Raw genomic sequence first — 16,106 nt, 5'->3', positions numbered from 1 at the left:
TTAGCAGGGGAGCAGTTGTTTGTTGGGGTTTTTTTTATTTATTTAACTGAAACCAAATTAAACCCTCTGTTATACGCCAGTGCTACAATGTAATGCAATAGTGGTCAACCCTCACATTAATAGATACATATATTATAAATTGAGGTTAGAATGAAAAAACACATTTTTAGTCATACACAGCCAGTTAATAAACTCACAGTGGCAGAATCTTCCCTTATTTATAATTAATGTGCATGTTGAGTGACTGAGCAAGGCTCTGCTTTAGCTTTGCATACAAAGATATAAAAATTAATTAACTGAATACCTTTGTAAGTGAAAAGAAAAACCAACCCTTCCCATACAAGATCAGATTTTCTTCTGCCTCATGCTGCTATTGACTGCTGAAAGGTCCAACTGCTACAACATGCTGACTGCTCTTACTTCTACCACAAGGACGGGAGGTCTGCACTGCCTAGTGCCTTGCAGGATCAGATCCTAGGTGACAGCATCACTGGGCCAGTCAGAATCTCTGCCTGCATATACCACTGAAACAGGAGTGCTGAATAATGAATCAAAACAGCTCCTGCTTTTTTTAAATAGCAAATATGAACAACTTCTGCTCTATCTCAATCTAGTAACTAATATTCATGTCTGTTACAAAGAACAAGCACATTTTCTAAAAAAGTCTGTGGTATGCTACATTTAAAACAGTCTGGTATAGATTAAAAATAAAATTAATGAAAAAAAAGAATAATGCATGAGCATTGCTTTACAAAATGCCCTTTGTCCAATTGCATCGCTTGGTATTTAACATTAATGCAAAGAGACTGCACAGAACAGGTGGACTGGGGAAAGAGTGTTGGGGAAAAGTGACAACTATTTCCACCAGTCCAAGTGAAGGAAAAGTTCCATCCCTTCCTCCTATTCTTGGCTCAAAGAGGTTTTGTTCCCTCCCTTAACTTTGTCTGTATTTATCAATACGAGAAATCTTAAATGGGGAGACTTCGCAAAGTTATGGAGATTTTAAGCTCCCTAGACATCTGCCAGTGACTGAAGAAGCAAAACATGAAGGATGACAACATGGCTGGCAATACTCTAACTGCCCCTTCCCTGCCAAGGAAAGATCTGCCTTCTCAGATGCCATCTACTCTTTCTGAGGTACTGTTAAGCAGTTTATGACTCAGTGCTCAAAGTTTTTTTCTTCTGTGTACAGGTAGAAACTGTTGGGTTTGGAAGTGTGTTATATTTTTTCAATCAGCAAAAATTGTCTCTTTTTCTTTTTTTTCTTTTTTTTTTCCTGGGCAGGGTTCTCTTTAAGGCCAGTCTGTTTCTGACTTGATAGAGATGGGTCTGTGTTATCCCAATCAAGCTGGTATAACATAAGGATTGCATACCCACACATGACAACAGACTGCTGCCACATACCTATAGCAGCTTTCAGGACTGTAGGAGATAAGTTTTAGTCTTGCTTGAGCTTAGGAACATTCATCTTAGTGATTTACATTTAAAACCTGTGGCTAAAAATATGTATAACTTGTAGATACAGAGAAGTATCCTGGAAAATCAAGAATAGCTAATGTAGCTGAAGTATCAAAGCAACTGGGACAATCACTCCAAACATGAGAGGTGAGATGGTACAAATCAGCAGAGCCCTTAATGAAGTTCACTAACTTCCACCAGCCCTGGGTCTAGCTCAGTGTTTAAAGCAAACAATAGATTGTGATGTTTTTCAATATATGAGCTGTGCAGCAACCTGCACTGTTTGCATGGCACATCCATCTACCTGCACAGGTTTACAGTAATACATGGTCTAGTATCTTGACCTACCTAACTCTGCTGTTTTCCAGGAAGCACGTGATGAATGGCATGTCTTTTTCTCATGTTCCCACACTTATTTCACTCAGCAAAAACATGTTATCTAGTCTCCCATCTCACAGCTGCTGCCCATGGATGAACCAGTCTTCCCTTCTCCCACTGCAGATTATATCCTAGAAATCTCTCTGGTGAGCACAGATCACTCATGACTTCTCCGTGACTCATGAACATAATAAGTAACATCCAAAAAGCTTCACATGGCCTCTAGCTGCCTGATAAGGTGAAGAAACTTGAGTTTTGCCCACAGATTAATTCTGTGTCCTCCAGTTTGAGATCTGCTGAGCTAGCCTGGGCACAACTAGAATAAACTGCACTAGCAGTGTAGCAAAAGGCAGGATTCCACAAATGGAAATTGTACATACTAACCCCCTGCAGATTAGAAGCTTTAATGTTTCTATACTCTTCTGTTAATTATCCTTACACTGTGAACAGAAGTCTATGCTAGTATTTAAAGTCTCACTTTTCATATGTTAGTTTTAATACAAAATCGCTCTTTCCAGTGGAGTGAGCAGCTATATGTGATCACATTTTTCTCAGATTGGGAATTGGGTGGTGGCCACCTCTTCTCCATTCATCTATTTGCTCTATAAATATATACACACAGAATTATTTCTTTCCCCATGTACCGATCTGTCTTAGAGAAACAGTTTGTTATTTTAAACAATACTTCTGCAGAGCCAGAAATTGGCTTTTGGATGCTTCTAAAATGTTTATGTGGCATCAACAGTAAAGTGGCATTTTCAGTATCACCAACTACAAAAATTTACTTCATTAAGGAAAACCTAAGAATTTTTTTCCACAAAAACATCCACAGGTTCCTAAAATGCACCACATGTGATATTTTCCAAGCTAGTTGTACTGGGAAATTACACATATCAGTTGGTAATTCATTGTGACATTGCCAACTTTAATTATTTGTCATAAAATACTTTTTTACATTTTGGTGGTAGTATTATAGACATTCTTTTCCTCCCTCTTACATCTTTCAGAATCTCAAATTGATGGCATTTTGTCATAGAAAAAGCTAATGGCTTCTAAAAGGCTACAATTCCCAGAGTTCTTAGTTCCTGTAGAGCAGCATACTTTCAGTCACCTGGAATTGAGTAAAATCCAGTAAAATTTTGGTGAGAGAAATTATGGAAATGGACAGTATTTTGGAAAAAGCCACTTCAGTTCTAAGAGTTTCATCTTTTCTTTCACCAAGACTGGCATTTCTGTGGCTCAGCACCCATAGCACTGAGCTCTTTGTAGAAGGAATCAATACTTGTTCCTGAGCCCTGTGACTGGGCTTTACATTCACTGCACTCTATCTGTGGCAGGATAATGAACTTTGCTTGTAGGAAACTGCTGCCAAATTAATCTTGTGCTACCCTTGGTCAAGTGTAGATTAATTCTGTTCATGTCAGAGAGAGCTGCCCTCCACTTCCAGACAAACCGAGAGCTTCCAGTTCCAGTAGGAGTGGTGTACTGAGGGCAGTATAGTGACTGACACAGCAGGAAACACTAACCTACACTCATTAACAGGAGCAACTACAAGTGAAAGCTGATAAGCAAGGTCTGTGTGCTGAACCTACTGGTTTGGGAGCTTGGGGTTTTTTGTTTTAAAACTATTAATATTTTGTGACACTTTATTCAAACCCACACCATTACTTGCAACTGCTCCATATGGTTGTAATCATGCATGTAATGAAGTTCCCAGATTTGGGTGTTTTTTCCCCACCTCCTTTTTTGCATACAAACAAAAATGCATCCTTGATGCTCCCTATTGGTTTATTTTTACCTCAATATCACTAATGCAAATGCCACTAAAATACAGAGGGGTGCACTTGTTTGATCTGTAGCACCTAGCAGCCATGTGCAAACAGCAAGGAACCTAGTCTCAGTTTCAAATTTAACATCAAATTTTGAATTAAAGTACTGGTAAACTGTAAAAATTATTCAGACTGGAGACAGACTTGGTATGCAGGCATTGGCATATTTTCAACAGCTGTCCAGACGCAGAATTAATTTTTAAGTAGCTTCTTACTTATTCAGAATAAAAAAAGCATGCAGAAGGTTCTTTAACATGATTACTCTGAACCTGAAATTTCCTTCAGTTTTATTAGGAAGAACATGTACTTATATAATACAGCAGTCCTGGTGTCACTTACATACTGCATCTACTCTACACATTTATTTTTTTTCTAAACTTGAAAAAGTATATTAGACTTTTAATAGCAAATAGCTTAATGGGGGAAAAAAAATGTAAAAAAATCTACAGATCTCACAGGAAAATCACAATGACTCCAAGTTTTACCAATGATACTAAAGAAGTATATCCCAGAGCTTGTAATTGCATGATGACATCTCCATGGCAAGCTTACTTTTTCTCACTGTACCTCTATGTATGAGTAATAGATAGAACTATTAATGAAGAAACATTTTTCTTTATTCTAGCTACTTGGAGGTTTGTAATGCTCACTTGGAAAGTTGATTATTCATGAATGCAGAATATGGCTATTCTTTTTAGAATGGAAATCAGATTAATTAAACTAAAGCCCCCCATAGGAGCCATTTGCCTCTTTTATGTGTTATTTACATTTTCTATACTGAAACTTTACAATATTGTAAAGTTGGAAATACAATGAAAGTGTGAAAACTTAGTCTACAGAAATACTACACGACTATGAACTGCAGCAAATCCTGTTTGTATAATAGATTTTGTACAATTCAGATAATACAAGTTATTATTTTGCTTTCAGAAAAAATCTCCTGGAAAATTGTTGACTGCACAAATAAAAGCACTTGTACACTGTGTATATATTCAGTACTTTATATCACCAGGAAAACTTACTTGTAAGAAATTTAAATATACACAAATACATGTAATTAATGTATTTCAGTCATAAGCAACAGGATCTGAACATTTAATTTGTGACTGCCTCAAGTTTAGTTACTATAATGCAAGTTATGAGCAGGGATCCAAAAAAGTTTAATCAAATGCACTGAGATTTAAAAAAAATCATTAGATTTAGTAGACTTATATCACCATGGGAATAAACAGAAAAGTGCAGGATTACACATGACACCACTCACGGGCTGGAAGCACAGAGAACAGACAACTGGATCTTTTAAAAAAATCCTATGCACACAGCAATCTCCATGCATCATATTTTTTTCCATCACTCAAAACTGAAAGTTATTTTACTTTCTCTACTTATGTTAGAGGGAGTTATGTGCACTCCCCATAATTTCACTGACTAAGGAATTAAAAATCTAATATAAATTTCAGTTACAAAAATCTGGGTAATAAAGCTGACAGTTGCTATCCATTGAGACCTAAATTTTCACAAAATATTTTTATCAAAACTGCTTCTCTTGTTTGAATAATTTTCTTTTAGAGAATTTAGAGTGAATCATGGAATGGGTTTCCCATGTAAGACCTACTCAGCAAGTGATTTTACTGTTACAGATGAAGAGCCATTGAAAGTTTCTTAGATAAACTGAGCTCTTAAAAAGAAAAAAAAGTTAAAAAAAACAACCTACCACAAAAAAAAAATACAACAAAGAAAGAATACACACAAAAAATATCCAGAACACCACATCCACACCTTCTTGGGGAAAAGCTTTAGGTGGGATTAAACAAATACAAGCAGTTGAAGGTGATTCCACCTGTATTCAAATAGGATAATCTGAGTTTAACTCTCAAAAAAAACCCAAAACAAACAAACAAACAAAAACACACAAAAAAACCCACTGTATTGCAACAAGCTGGACAGGAAGAGAGTTTTACCTAGACCATTTTGTTTTTTTAATGGAATCCACTGACCTAGTTTCTTCAAAGCAGCAGAATTTTTGAGTGTGCATCAGAGACAGTATGCCACTACTAATGAAAAAAAATGCATATAGCATTTAAGGTATCTGATGTTCTAGCTGTGTATGCAAGCTACCCATTTATAATACACAGCCTGTTATGTAGGACCCTAAGCTCTTCCTTTTCATTAAGATCTTGAGCTTGTCACAGAAATGTACTTGTTGGGAATTATACACATACAGATAAAAAAAGCCATGCCTCTAAATATAGCAAAATGCAAAAAATATTTATTGCTGTGAATTGTGCACCAAAAAAACCAAAGTATACATTCAAAGTGCACGTCTTATCTGGCAGGAAGATGAAAACTCCACAATAGGTTCCATTCCCAGCAGTCCTTCTAAATGTGAACTTTGGGTTGGTGATCCTCCTCTTCTCCAGCACCCAGAAAGCTGTGGTGAAGTGGAAGAACTGGAAGAGGAAGTAACAGGCAAGTCAGTGTTTTGAGATTCTGGAAGTGCAACAAGCAGAGTTACACTAACCATCAGCAATATCCAGAAGGAATGGCCTACTTCCATCCTGCCAGATGGAGGGATCCACAGCTTTAAATATTAGAAATAACTTATCTGCTAGATGAAAAGCATTCACAAAATTGTGTGAAAAGACAGTCAAAGCTGCTTCTGCTTTTGGATTTTTGGATTTTTTGCTTTTTAGCAACAAAACTGATTCCTCAATCTCATTTCATAGTATTAGAGCATGTCCAAATGCTACCTACGTTGCACAGGTAACTTCAACAATCTACTACGTGATCCAGCAATGACTTCCCATAGCAATAAAATAGTTACATGACTAACAATCAGAACTATGCACAGAAATAATCTGCAGTAGAATAGAACGGTGAATACCAACACTTTCAATATTAAAATGCAAATTAAACTATATGTTAACACTAAGATAATTTATTTTTACAGATATTTTATTATTTCATTACAGTTGTATGCATTAAGTTAAACACACTATCCAGAATTATTACCATACCTTTATCTTAATTTTCCTTTTGAGAAACTGAAAGTTTAATGAAAGCCCCAATTTCTAGTGCTCATACTGCTGGTGGTCAGCTTAACACGAATGAAGCCATCCTCACACCAAAGAAATTCCTCCTAACATCTAACCTAAATCTCCCCTCCTCCAGTTTTGATCCACTACCTCTTGTTGTCTCAGTACAAGCCTTCGTAAAAAAGCCACTCCCCAGCTTTCCTTTAGGCCCCCTTCAGTTATGGGAAGGCCACTGTAAGGTCTCCCCAGAGCCTTCTCTTCTCCGGGCTGAAGTCTGCATGAGCCCACACCTCAAGCCTGCCAAGGTCCCTCCGGATGGCATCCCTTCCCTCCAGCATGTCGACCTCAGCACACACTTTGGTATCATCAGCAGACTTGCTAAAGGTGCATCAATTCCACTGTCCATGTCACCAACAAAGACATTAAATAGCACCAGCCTGAGCCCCAGTCCTTGGGGAACACCTCTTGTCACAGGTCTCCATCTGGACATCGAGCCGTTGATCGCCGCGCTTTGAGTGCAACCATCTAGCCAGTTCCTTACCCAACAAGTGGTCCACCCACCAAATCCATACTCTTCCAGTTTTAAGAACAGAATGTTGTGCAGGACAGTGCTGATGTCAGAAGTCAAGTCCAGGACTTTCCCAGTGCCTGCCCTGCAGCTTTGGTGGTGATGTGGGCATTATTGGGGGGTGGGGGAGAACGCCTGATAGTGCTTTTGTGTATATTTATATGTATTTTTATATATTTCATTACTTTTCCTTTTCATCACTACTGTCTCATTAAAGCTGTGTAGTTTAGTTTCCAACCCATAGAGTCTCTCTCCCTTATTCCTCCTCTTTTCCCTATGAGGGGAGGGAGGGGGGTTAACAGCAATCTGTCATTGGTTCCATTGCTGGCCTGGCGTTAAACCATGACAACTGCAGAAGCAGTCCTGAATCTAATAACCTGAATGAAGCTAAGCCACCAGCATCACCTGTGCCAGTTTCACAATAATTTTCAGCTATAGCACTGCAAGGCAATTTCAAAGGAACATAAGAGACTTTAGGATCACCAAGCACAGTATTAGTAAAGATTTAAATTGAACTAAAAATTACAAACCAGCACATGAAGATCCTGTTTGCTTGAGCAATATGGAAGCTACTGAACACCAGTGCCATGAGAACTAAGCAACAAGCTTCTCCAGCGACTTCACTTACAGCGAGTAGCTAAAACTATTAGAAATGAAATATTTATTTTCATCTCTTATGCAGCCTTCCTTTTGCTCAAAGATCTGTAATGCAAACAGCATCCTATTCTTACAAATTTATCTTTGTGTTGTAGTTGTGCTTTCCCGTTTTCCAACTACTACTGGTGTTTCCAGCTGTACCACCAGCCCATCCTACGATGCTACTTTCATAAAAACTAGTGCAGTGTCTGTGACCATCGCTGCCTTCCCCCACGAGGAAACACCAAAAATGATGTGGCAATAACCACATTAAAACTGTATTCCCGGATCTGGGCAGTACACAAGCAGCGACCCCGATCCCCGAGGGGCCCCCTCCTGTGCTGGGCTGGTCCGGCACCAGGCCCCGGCTCCGCGGACCGGCCCGGGCCCACGGGGAGCGGGTTCGCGCACCCGCCGCCTCCCCTCCAGACGCCGCTGCCTCCACGGCCCCGGCTCCGCCAGGTGAGCAGCCCGGCACCGCAAGGCGCCGCAAGGAAGCTTCCGTGACCTCCTACCGCATCCCAGCCTGCCCGTGTGCCCGGCAGAGCCCGGCGACAGGAACGCTCCCTGCCGGCGCCCTCGAACAAGCGCTGCCGAGCCCGGGGGCGGCTGCTGCGGGGCGGGTCGTGCTGCGGGGCGGGTCGTGCTGCGGGGCGGGTCGTGCTGCGGGGCGGGTCGTGCTGCGGGGCGGGTCGTGCTGCGGGGCGGGTCCGGGGCGGGTCGTGCTGCGGGGCGGGGCGCGGAGGCCGCAAGGGGGGGGGGCACCCGCCCCCCAGCCCGGCTGTGCGGGGTGGGCGCGAGCGCGGCCCCGCCCCGGCGCTCCCGGCCGGCTGGGGGTGGTTGCTCTGCCTCAGGGGCTGCCCGCGGCGGGGACTCGGTGCTGGCGTGAGTGAGCGCCGAGCCTGGCCCCGCGGGCCCCGAGCAGCCACACGGGTTGTGCGTCTGCTTCGGCCTTGGTGTCTGAGCCGGCTCCTCCCTCAGCTGTGCGCCCCGAGTTTCACCGTGCGGGGAGGGCAGCTGGCACCGCGCGGCGTCTCGGCCTTGAGCTCCTCCCCTGCCTCTGCCAGGGCCCCTGCTGATGAACCCTGTGAGCAATTTCAGTCACGTCTGAAAGGGACTCAGTCCCTTGAGTTTATGAGGAATGTAAGCACCCAGCTAGAAGAGAGCAAGAGAGTCGGGATGTCTGCATCATCAATGGACAAAGCAGGGCCTCAGCCATCATATGTGCAGCCTTGTTAGCAGCTGATACAACTTAGAATTGATGATTTTTTTTTTTTTCCTCTTTAAGTAGGTCACAAGTGCCTTTTTATTGTCTGAAAACTCTTAGAATTTGTAAAGGATTGCTGTGGTAGAAGTACACCAGGCCTGACTTACCTGTGCTAAATACACGACTTGGGAAACAAACATATAACCAGCCAACCTGCGTGCACTGTACCCAAATAACTCTTGCAGGCTCCTGAGGCCTCGCAAGAACGTCTGATGTGTCATCCAAGAAAAAGTAGGGGCTCGGGGAAAGCCGTGAGATTTTCACCAGAAGTACTTCAAATGAAACTTGAATAAAGCAGTAATAAAAAGTAATGACGAAATCAGGGTGAAACCCGAGATAAGCAGAAAGGACAACACAAAAACGAAAGTAAAACATTTAAGTTCCTCTACAAAAGAAGCCTCTAACTTAAGGAAGTGCCACTGGGAGCCGGAGGCTATGACACATCTCAGCACAACAAGTAGCTGAGGACACAATTTTAACTACAGGAAATTTTAGGGTAGGAAAGTACCTCTGGAAATACCTGGCTTTCTTTTAAAAGCAAGGCCTTATATCAAGGGCCCTGTCAAGCCAAGTCTTGAATATTTCTGTTGAGGAAATCCCGCTACTTCTCTCAGCAATGTATTCCACCTGAACAGAATTTTCCCTGAAGAAAATGTTCCAGTTGCCCCTTGTCCTGTGAAGAGGGAAAACTGGTAGGATCTCCCCTGAGCCTTGATTTCTCTAGGTTGAATAAACCCAGTTCCTTTAAACATGTGCCAGGCTCTCCAATCCCATAAGCATCTTGTTGGGTCTCAACTGGACCCTCTCCATCTTTAACTCTCTGGAACTGTCCAGGCTGAAAACTGAACACAATAATCCAGGTGTTCTCTAATAATTTTGCTACACAACATGAAATTGAGTCAGGATTGGTTGTCTTACCTCAGAATGATACGGAGGCTCCCTAAAACCCCACAAAGGAAGGAAAGGAAGTCTGCTCCTGAAGTTCAATGACATCTACCATATGGGTGAAATCACATCTCAGGGAGAGACTGTCCCAGTGATCTCAGAGACTACCCAGCAAACTCCTCTGGTAAGTTTATCCCATGCATCACAACCTCTGCCTCTATATGCAAGGTGTGATTCTTCAAACTAAAAAAAAACCAACACAAATCTCTTTTAAGACATACCCAAAGCTTGGCCTTTTGTGGGTCTATATTCTGCAAAAAGGCACATCCTGCAGATAAATCCCTCGGACCACCTAGGGTTACCACCACCAAGTGCCTGGAAAGCCACCAGTGCAGAAACCCTGACACACCAGTGACCAGCCCTAGACATTCCAGAGCTGGAAGGACACGCTTCAGTTGATGTTTGGTTTTTTTTGAACTCACGGTTTCTGTGTAAGGTTTCCTTTCACATATTCAGGAGTAACACTAAGTCGTGCCCTTCCGTCCGGGTGCTGGCCCCTCCCGCCCTCACACACCGATTCCGCAAACGAAACCGAAAGCCGCTGGCGCTGGGATAAAGCGGGGCGGGCCGGGTGGCGGCTCACGGACGCGGAGCCCCACTCCTGCCGCCGCAGCCCCCCGCCGCCCCTGCGGGCACGCACCGAGCCCCGCACAGCAGCAGAGGCGTCCCGGAGCCCCCGGCGCCGCCGGCACCGAGATGGCTGAGGAGTCCCGAGACCAGCGCTTCCTCTACATGATCTCCTGCTTCAGGCCGCGGTTGAAGCAGTTCATCCGGGTGCAGCCGGTGCTGGACCGGCTTCCCTCGCTGAGCCCAGCGGAGAGGGAGAAGGTGCGGGCGGCCGCCCTGCAGCGGGGCGAGGTGGAAGGGGCGGAGGAGCTGCTGCGGGCCGTGGAGCGGGGGCCCCACGGCTGCGGCTGGTTCCACGAGTTCCTGCAGGCGCTGGAGCAGAGTGGCTGCAGTCTGGCCGCCAGCTATGTGAACCCTAGCCTTAGCCAGCTCCCCTCACCTGCCCAGGAGGCTGACCATGACCTCTGCGTGCACTTGGTGCAGTTGCTTCACAGCACACTGGTGGACAGAATGCAGACCATGCAAGTGGCCGAGCAGTGCCTGCAGATGGGCATCTTCCAGGATGAGGACCTGGATCGGGTAAGTGGCCCACCCTCCAGGCCGGGCGCCAGGCAGTGCCACAAGATGCCCACCACTCCCAAGGAGTTGTGGGGCACATAGGAGGCCACACCTAGAACTGGCCTCGTAAGGGCAAAAGTGAAAAGGCGGTACCTAAACGCCTAAAGGCGTTTCAGGGAGAAACGAGAAATGGTGCTCCAAGTAAGCCAATGAATACTGTTGGCTCTGGGCCAGCAGCTGGGATGCCAGCTAAGAGCCAGGGAAAGAGAAGAGCCCACAAAGAGAGATTAGCGCAGTGTCTGATTGGATTGAGTATGGCTGGCTTTACTTTTACATTTTGCCACAGACCTTAGGCTCAAAAGGTCATTAAGTGTCCTCTGGCCCCTGAACCATGCCAGGAAGTAGAGATGGCCTATAAAGTCACAGAGAGTTAAAATGAAGCAAGCCTTCCCTTTTTTGCCGTAAGTTCACTAGGGATTATCATGCTTCATGGCAGTGAAGACAAGTAGAAATACCAGTTTGACAAGAAAGATCAAGTGTTAACTTTTGATGAAAACACTTGCCAGTGTTTACTCCATTTCACTAAAAATTACTCTGAAACAGTGTTAGAAGAATAAATTAAAACAATACTTGCCATAGCAATAAGGATAAAACTGGCAAACTAAGGCTGGTATTTGCACTCTTGAGATTTTGCATCCACTTTTTAGGTAGTTTAATGCTCCGTCTCAGATAAATGACAGTCACATACATAATTTCTTCTGGTGACTGACAGGTAGCAGTTAGGGCCAGCTGAACCCTAAGATGTGGAACCAAGCATGGTAACACAGCAGGCACAGGCAAGGGCCTTTTAGGAGGTTACCAGCTCCATTCCCTGGTAATGGGTCCACATGTCTCCTCGGCTCACCTTTTTGCTGGTGGGTATTTCCATTAAGCCTTCATAGCCTTCACAGTCCTGCCACTTTTCACTCCAACAGTTCCTAGGCTTTCTTAATGCACTTCTATATTCCTTTTTGTTTACCTCCCCCTACTTCCACTTCCAATGCACTTCCTTTTAGTGTTCAGTCTCAGGGGTTTCCCAGGGCTGTGCCTTCCTATTTTCTTGCGATGGGTGATTCTTAAGTCTCGAGAAAATTGTCCTTGAGGACTGAACACCTGTCTCAGATGGCTTTGCTTTTGGGATTGCTGCTTTGTTCTCAAGTGATAACACATCAAGTTTTGCTCATGACAGCCTTGGGACACTTTGCCATAGCTTCTTCGAGGGCAACGACCACTTTCTAGAGGCTTAGCTATTGTATCTTTAAGTGGGAATTGAGATGATGAAGTCAGAGTTTAAGGGAAGAGTTCCATTTTACGTATAAATTCATGTGACAGATTAAGTCTGAGCTCTGATAAACTGTATAACATTACTTCTCCTTAAGCAAGGTTGGCTATTCCCTAAGCCAGTGTGGACACCAATTATTACTCCACAATAATAATGATTATACTGGTTGTTACTATAACCATTGTCCAGTAGTACCAGTCTCTCCAGTTAAATTTCAGACCTCTGGAGTTTTAAATATCCTACCCAAAACCATATGGGATAAGCATGAGGTTGGATAAAAATGCAGTTAATTGTCTTCTGATGAGTTGCAGGTCCACTATGTATCTTTATTTTTAAGTATATTTTAACAATGACAGGGAAATGTTTTTGTACCTATCCTATTCTTACTAACTTCCCAGAACCATTTCAGAAGTCTGTCTCACGGTTGTTGTGTTGGGTTTCTTTATTTTCACCAGATCCAGACTGTTACTGACAATCGTGGGAACAGAGATGGTGCAAGGGAGCTATTGAGCAGAGTAGTGCAGAAGAAAGGTTGGTTCTCTCCGTTTTTGATTGCTCTGCGCGAAACCCAACACGGACAGCTTGCAGATGATTTAAGTGGAAATACAAGAGGTAGTCATCTTACTTTGCTAGTACTAATGTGTGGGGTTTTTTATATCTCTTTTTTGTACTGTTACTTAGGCCAATTCAGGGTTCTCACCATATTGATTTTACCGTGACAATGAGATGAATGCTTTCATTTGTCTGGGCATGTAAAAATGAAGTTACATAAGAGCATATTCAGTGGTTTCTTAAACACTAAAATTCCATATTAAGCAATATCAGAATTGCAGGAATATGTATGTAGCTATAATTAAATGGACTCCTTACCAATGGTTTTCAAAGTGATGTTTTTATAATCATTCATTAAAATATTCTGAAAATTAATTTGAACAAACAGAACAAACCTTATCTAGATTTCATCTTCAACAGAAGGATTAGTGTTTCCTTTATAGAATGGTTTACAAATATGTGCAGCATTTAAAAGTATACTGCAGTATGTCTCCCTGGGGATAAGTAATACATAAGTCTTTAAGACTTTGTATAAAATTTACTATAAATAATATAATAAATTACTAAAGAGATTTTTTACAGAAATTAAACTAAAAGAGTTGTAGTTCTTGGTTTCTGCTTCTTATTTCTGTACATTGATAATGACATTGTAAAACTAGCCCAGTGCTCCCCTGCATTCTAAAATATGAAACAGGAAGCAGCCCCCTAATACTCTGTCCCTCATTTTTTACTAGGCACCACATATGATTTATAAGATTTTTGAGACTAAAGTTTGTTAACAGATTTCCCAGATAGCAGCTTCAGCCTTCTTGCTTGAGGAGCTCAGCAGAACTATCTCTCTTTATGTTTAGTTGATAGGAAAGACTAGGAACAAGTTTATTTGGTACGTTGGAAGGAGAGTGGCGATACATTTTATCACTCCAGATTGATCCCAAATTCTGTTTTCTAATAGAATACACTGTTAGTAGCAGATACCGCCACATAGAAATCGAGAACTTTATAAAAATAAATCCTCAAATACATTAAATCTATTAATTTATTTCATTTCTAATGGCAGAGCAATTGAGTTCCAAATCTAGAACACATTGGAATGCAGCGTGACACAGGTTTTGTAAAAAATGTTTAATTTATTGAATATAATTTTTTTTCCCTTGGAGCTTGCCTAGTTCTACATGAGTCTAATAAAAATAATAGAGAAGTCAAAGAGAAATTATTTCCATATTTGATATAAGACAAAACAAGTGGAAGGAGGGAAAACATTTAGTGAAAGCTCTCTCAGGTTTTCTGTGTTGTGGGCAAGCATTGAAGTCCTGCTGTTAAGGTACATCTGCTTATGAACTCACAGAACCAATGGAATTGACAAGGTAGGAAATGTGCTCTAGTCCACAAGTTCAATTTTCAGATTTTTAGAGTGACTGCAAATATTTGAGATTTATAACCAATATGTATTAAAACATAAACATTCCAAATTATAATGTTTAAGTCAAGATCAAGATCATATGTTATGCTTTTATGTGCATGATGAATACAGGTTAGTTCTTTGGTTTGTGTTCTCCATGCTGAATGACATTAAGTGTTTTATGGTGATGTGGAATTTTTCTTTCTTTTCTAGGAGCAGAAAATGGACAAAATGGGATGAAGAACAGTACAAATGAAGAAACAGAAGCTACAAGCCAACCAGGATATGCTGTTGTGGAGGATTTGAAACAGCAAGAAAATGTGAATGATAATTTCAGCAGTGAAAACAGTGTATTGGAAACATCTATTGGACAGAATTCTGTCATTTCAGGTACATCCACTAACTGATGCTTTGTGCAGGAACTAGTTAAAATTTAATCACTTTAAGTAACTGAGGGAACATTCTTGGTGCATTAGATCCCATCTTGCTCAAAAATTCAGGCACATATGGTCCTGTTGAGGGGAAGGGAATTAACAGAAAAAGGAAATTTTGATTGTTTGGAAGCAGTAAATTCCACTTCTTCCAATGAATTAACAGCAGTTGCAATTTTAAGGGTCAGAGCTACAAATTTGTTAGAGTTGTTGTAGGACAGGATTATGTTGCTGTACTTGAACTGATTACTTGAAAGGTAAGAGCTGGTTCAGAAACCCATTTGCTAGCACACTACAGAATGGCTGAGAAGGAAGCAGCTGAAAAATCTGTGGCACACAATGTGTAGCCTTCATGTAGGCATTTTCTGTACCTTGTAGTGATGTTTTATCTACTTTGGGCTGCTTGATTGAGCAACATTGATGATCTTCCTTTCCTCTTAAATAGCACTTCCAACAACTTTGAATTATTATTTTTTTCATGTACTGTATTAAGAAATTAGTAATTTTCACACATTTTGTTAATTACAAATATGGCTATTATTAAACAAATACTTTATTTCACACCTTTTCATGGTAGTTTTATACCATCCAGTGAAAACATTAGGTTTACACTGACAGCTCCTCCCAGTGTTGACAAAGTTTAAATCAAGAGGAATGTTTCTGTACCACTATAACTGCAGCTATATTACCTGTATTTTTCTAGAATAAATTTTCCAATAAATAATAAATAAAATAAATAATTTTCCAATAAACCTATATTGGAAAATATTTTTGGTTTGTATAAGTCCTTTATTGCTGTCCAGCAAGCAAATTTTCTCTTTATTTTAAGGATGTCTATTTACATCGCATCAAACAACCTTTATCACTTCACATTCTCAGAAGCACATTTTTAGTAAATTTTTTTTTAAATTATTGTAGCCTATTGTTCATATAAATCCAATTTTTAAAACATGCCTGGAGAGTTGGTTACGAGGAACAGCAATTACCAGCAACAGCTCCCAGACATAGCTGGGAAACAATGATTCAACAATATGCTGTATGATTAAGGAACCTTTCTTGTATGCTACAAGTTCAGATAGAGCTCAAACAATAGCTACAATTGAGATAAATCCTGCCTGAAATAATTTTAGTGGGATTACTCAGTCAAAGGAGTAAAGCAGCT

General features: G+C 41.5%; 1 protein-coding gene across 3 annotated transcripts in view; it reads left to right on the top strand.

The window, feature by feature from the left end:
• Positions 1–10,655: 10,655 nt before the first annotated feature.
• The window catches only part of IFIH1 (interferon induced with helicase C domain 1), a 28,093-nt gene continuing 22,642 nt past the window's right edge, over positions 10,656–16,106 (top strand). For 2 of the 3 annotated variants that reach the window (XR_007889925.1, XM_051623727.1), the window contains exons 1-3: positions 10,656–11,262; positions 13,018–13,174; positions 14,727–14,903. Coding sequence is in view for 2 of the 3 variants with exons in the window: in XM_051623727.1 (XP_051479687.1) it covers positions 10,813–11,262; positions 13,018–13,174; positions 14,727–14,903 (784 nt within the window). In the remaining variant the exon portion in view is untranslated. The remainder of the gene's footprint in view (positions 11,263–13,017; positions 13,175–14,726; positions 14,904–16,106) is intronic. The other variant, XM_051623728.1, reaches the window with a different exon arrangement.

This window comes from Apus apus, chromosome 6 (assembly GCF_020740795.1).
Source record: "Apus apus isolate bApuApu2 chromosome 6, bApuApu2.pri.cur, whole genome shotgun sequence".
Classification (NCBI taxonomy): Eukaryota; Metazoa; Chordata; class Aves; order Apodiformes; family Apodidae; genus Apus; species Apus apus.
This window is presented reverse-complemented; position numbering and strand designations above follow the sequence as displayed.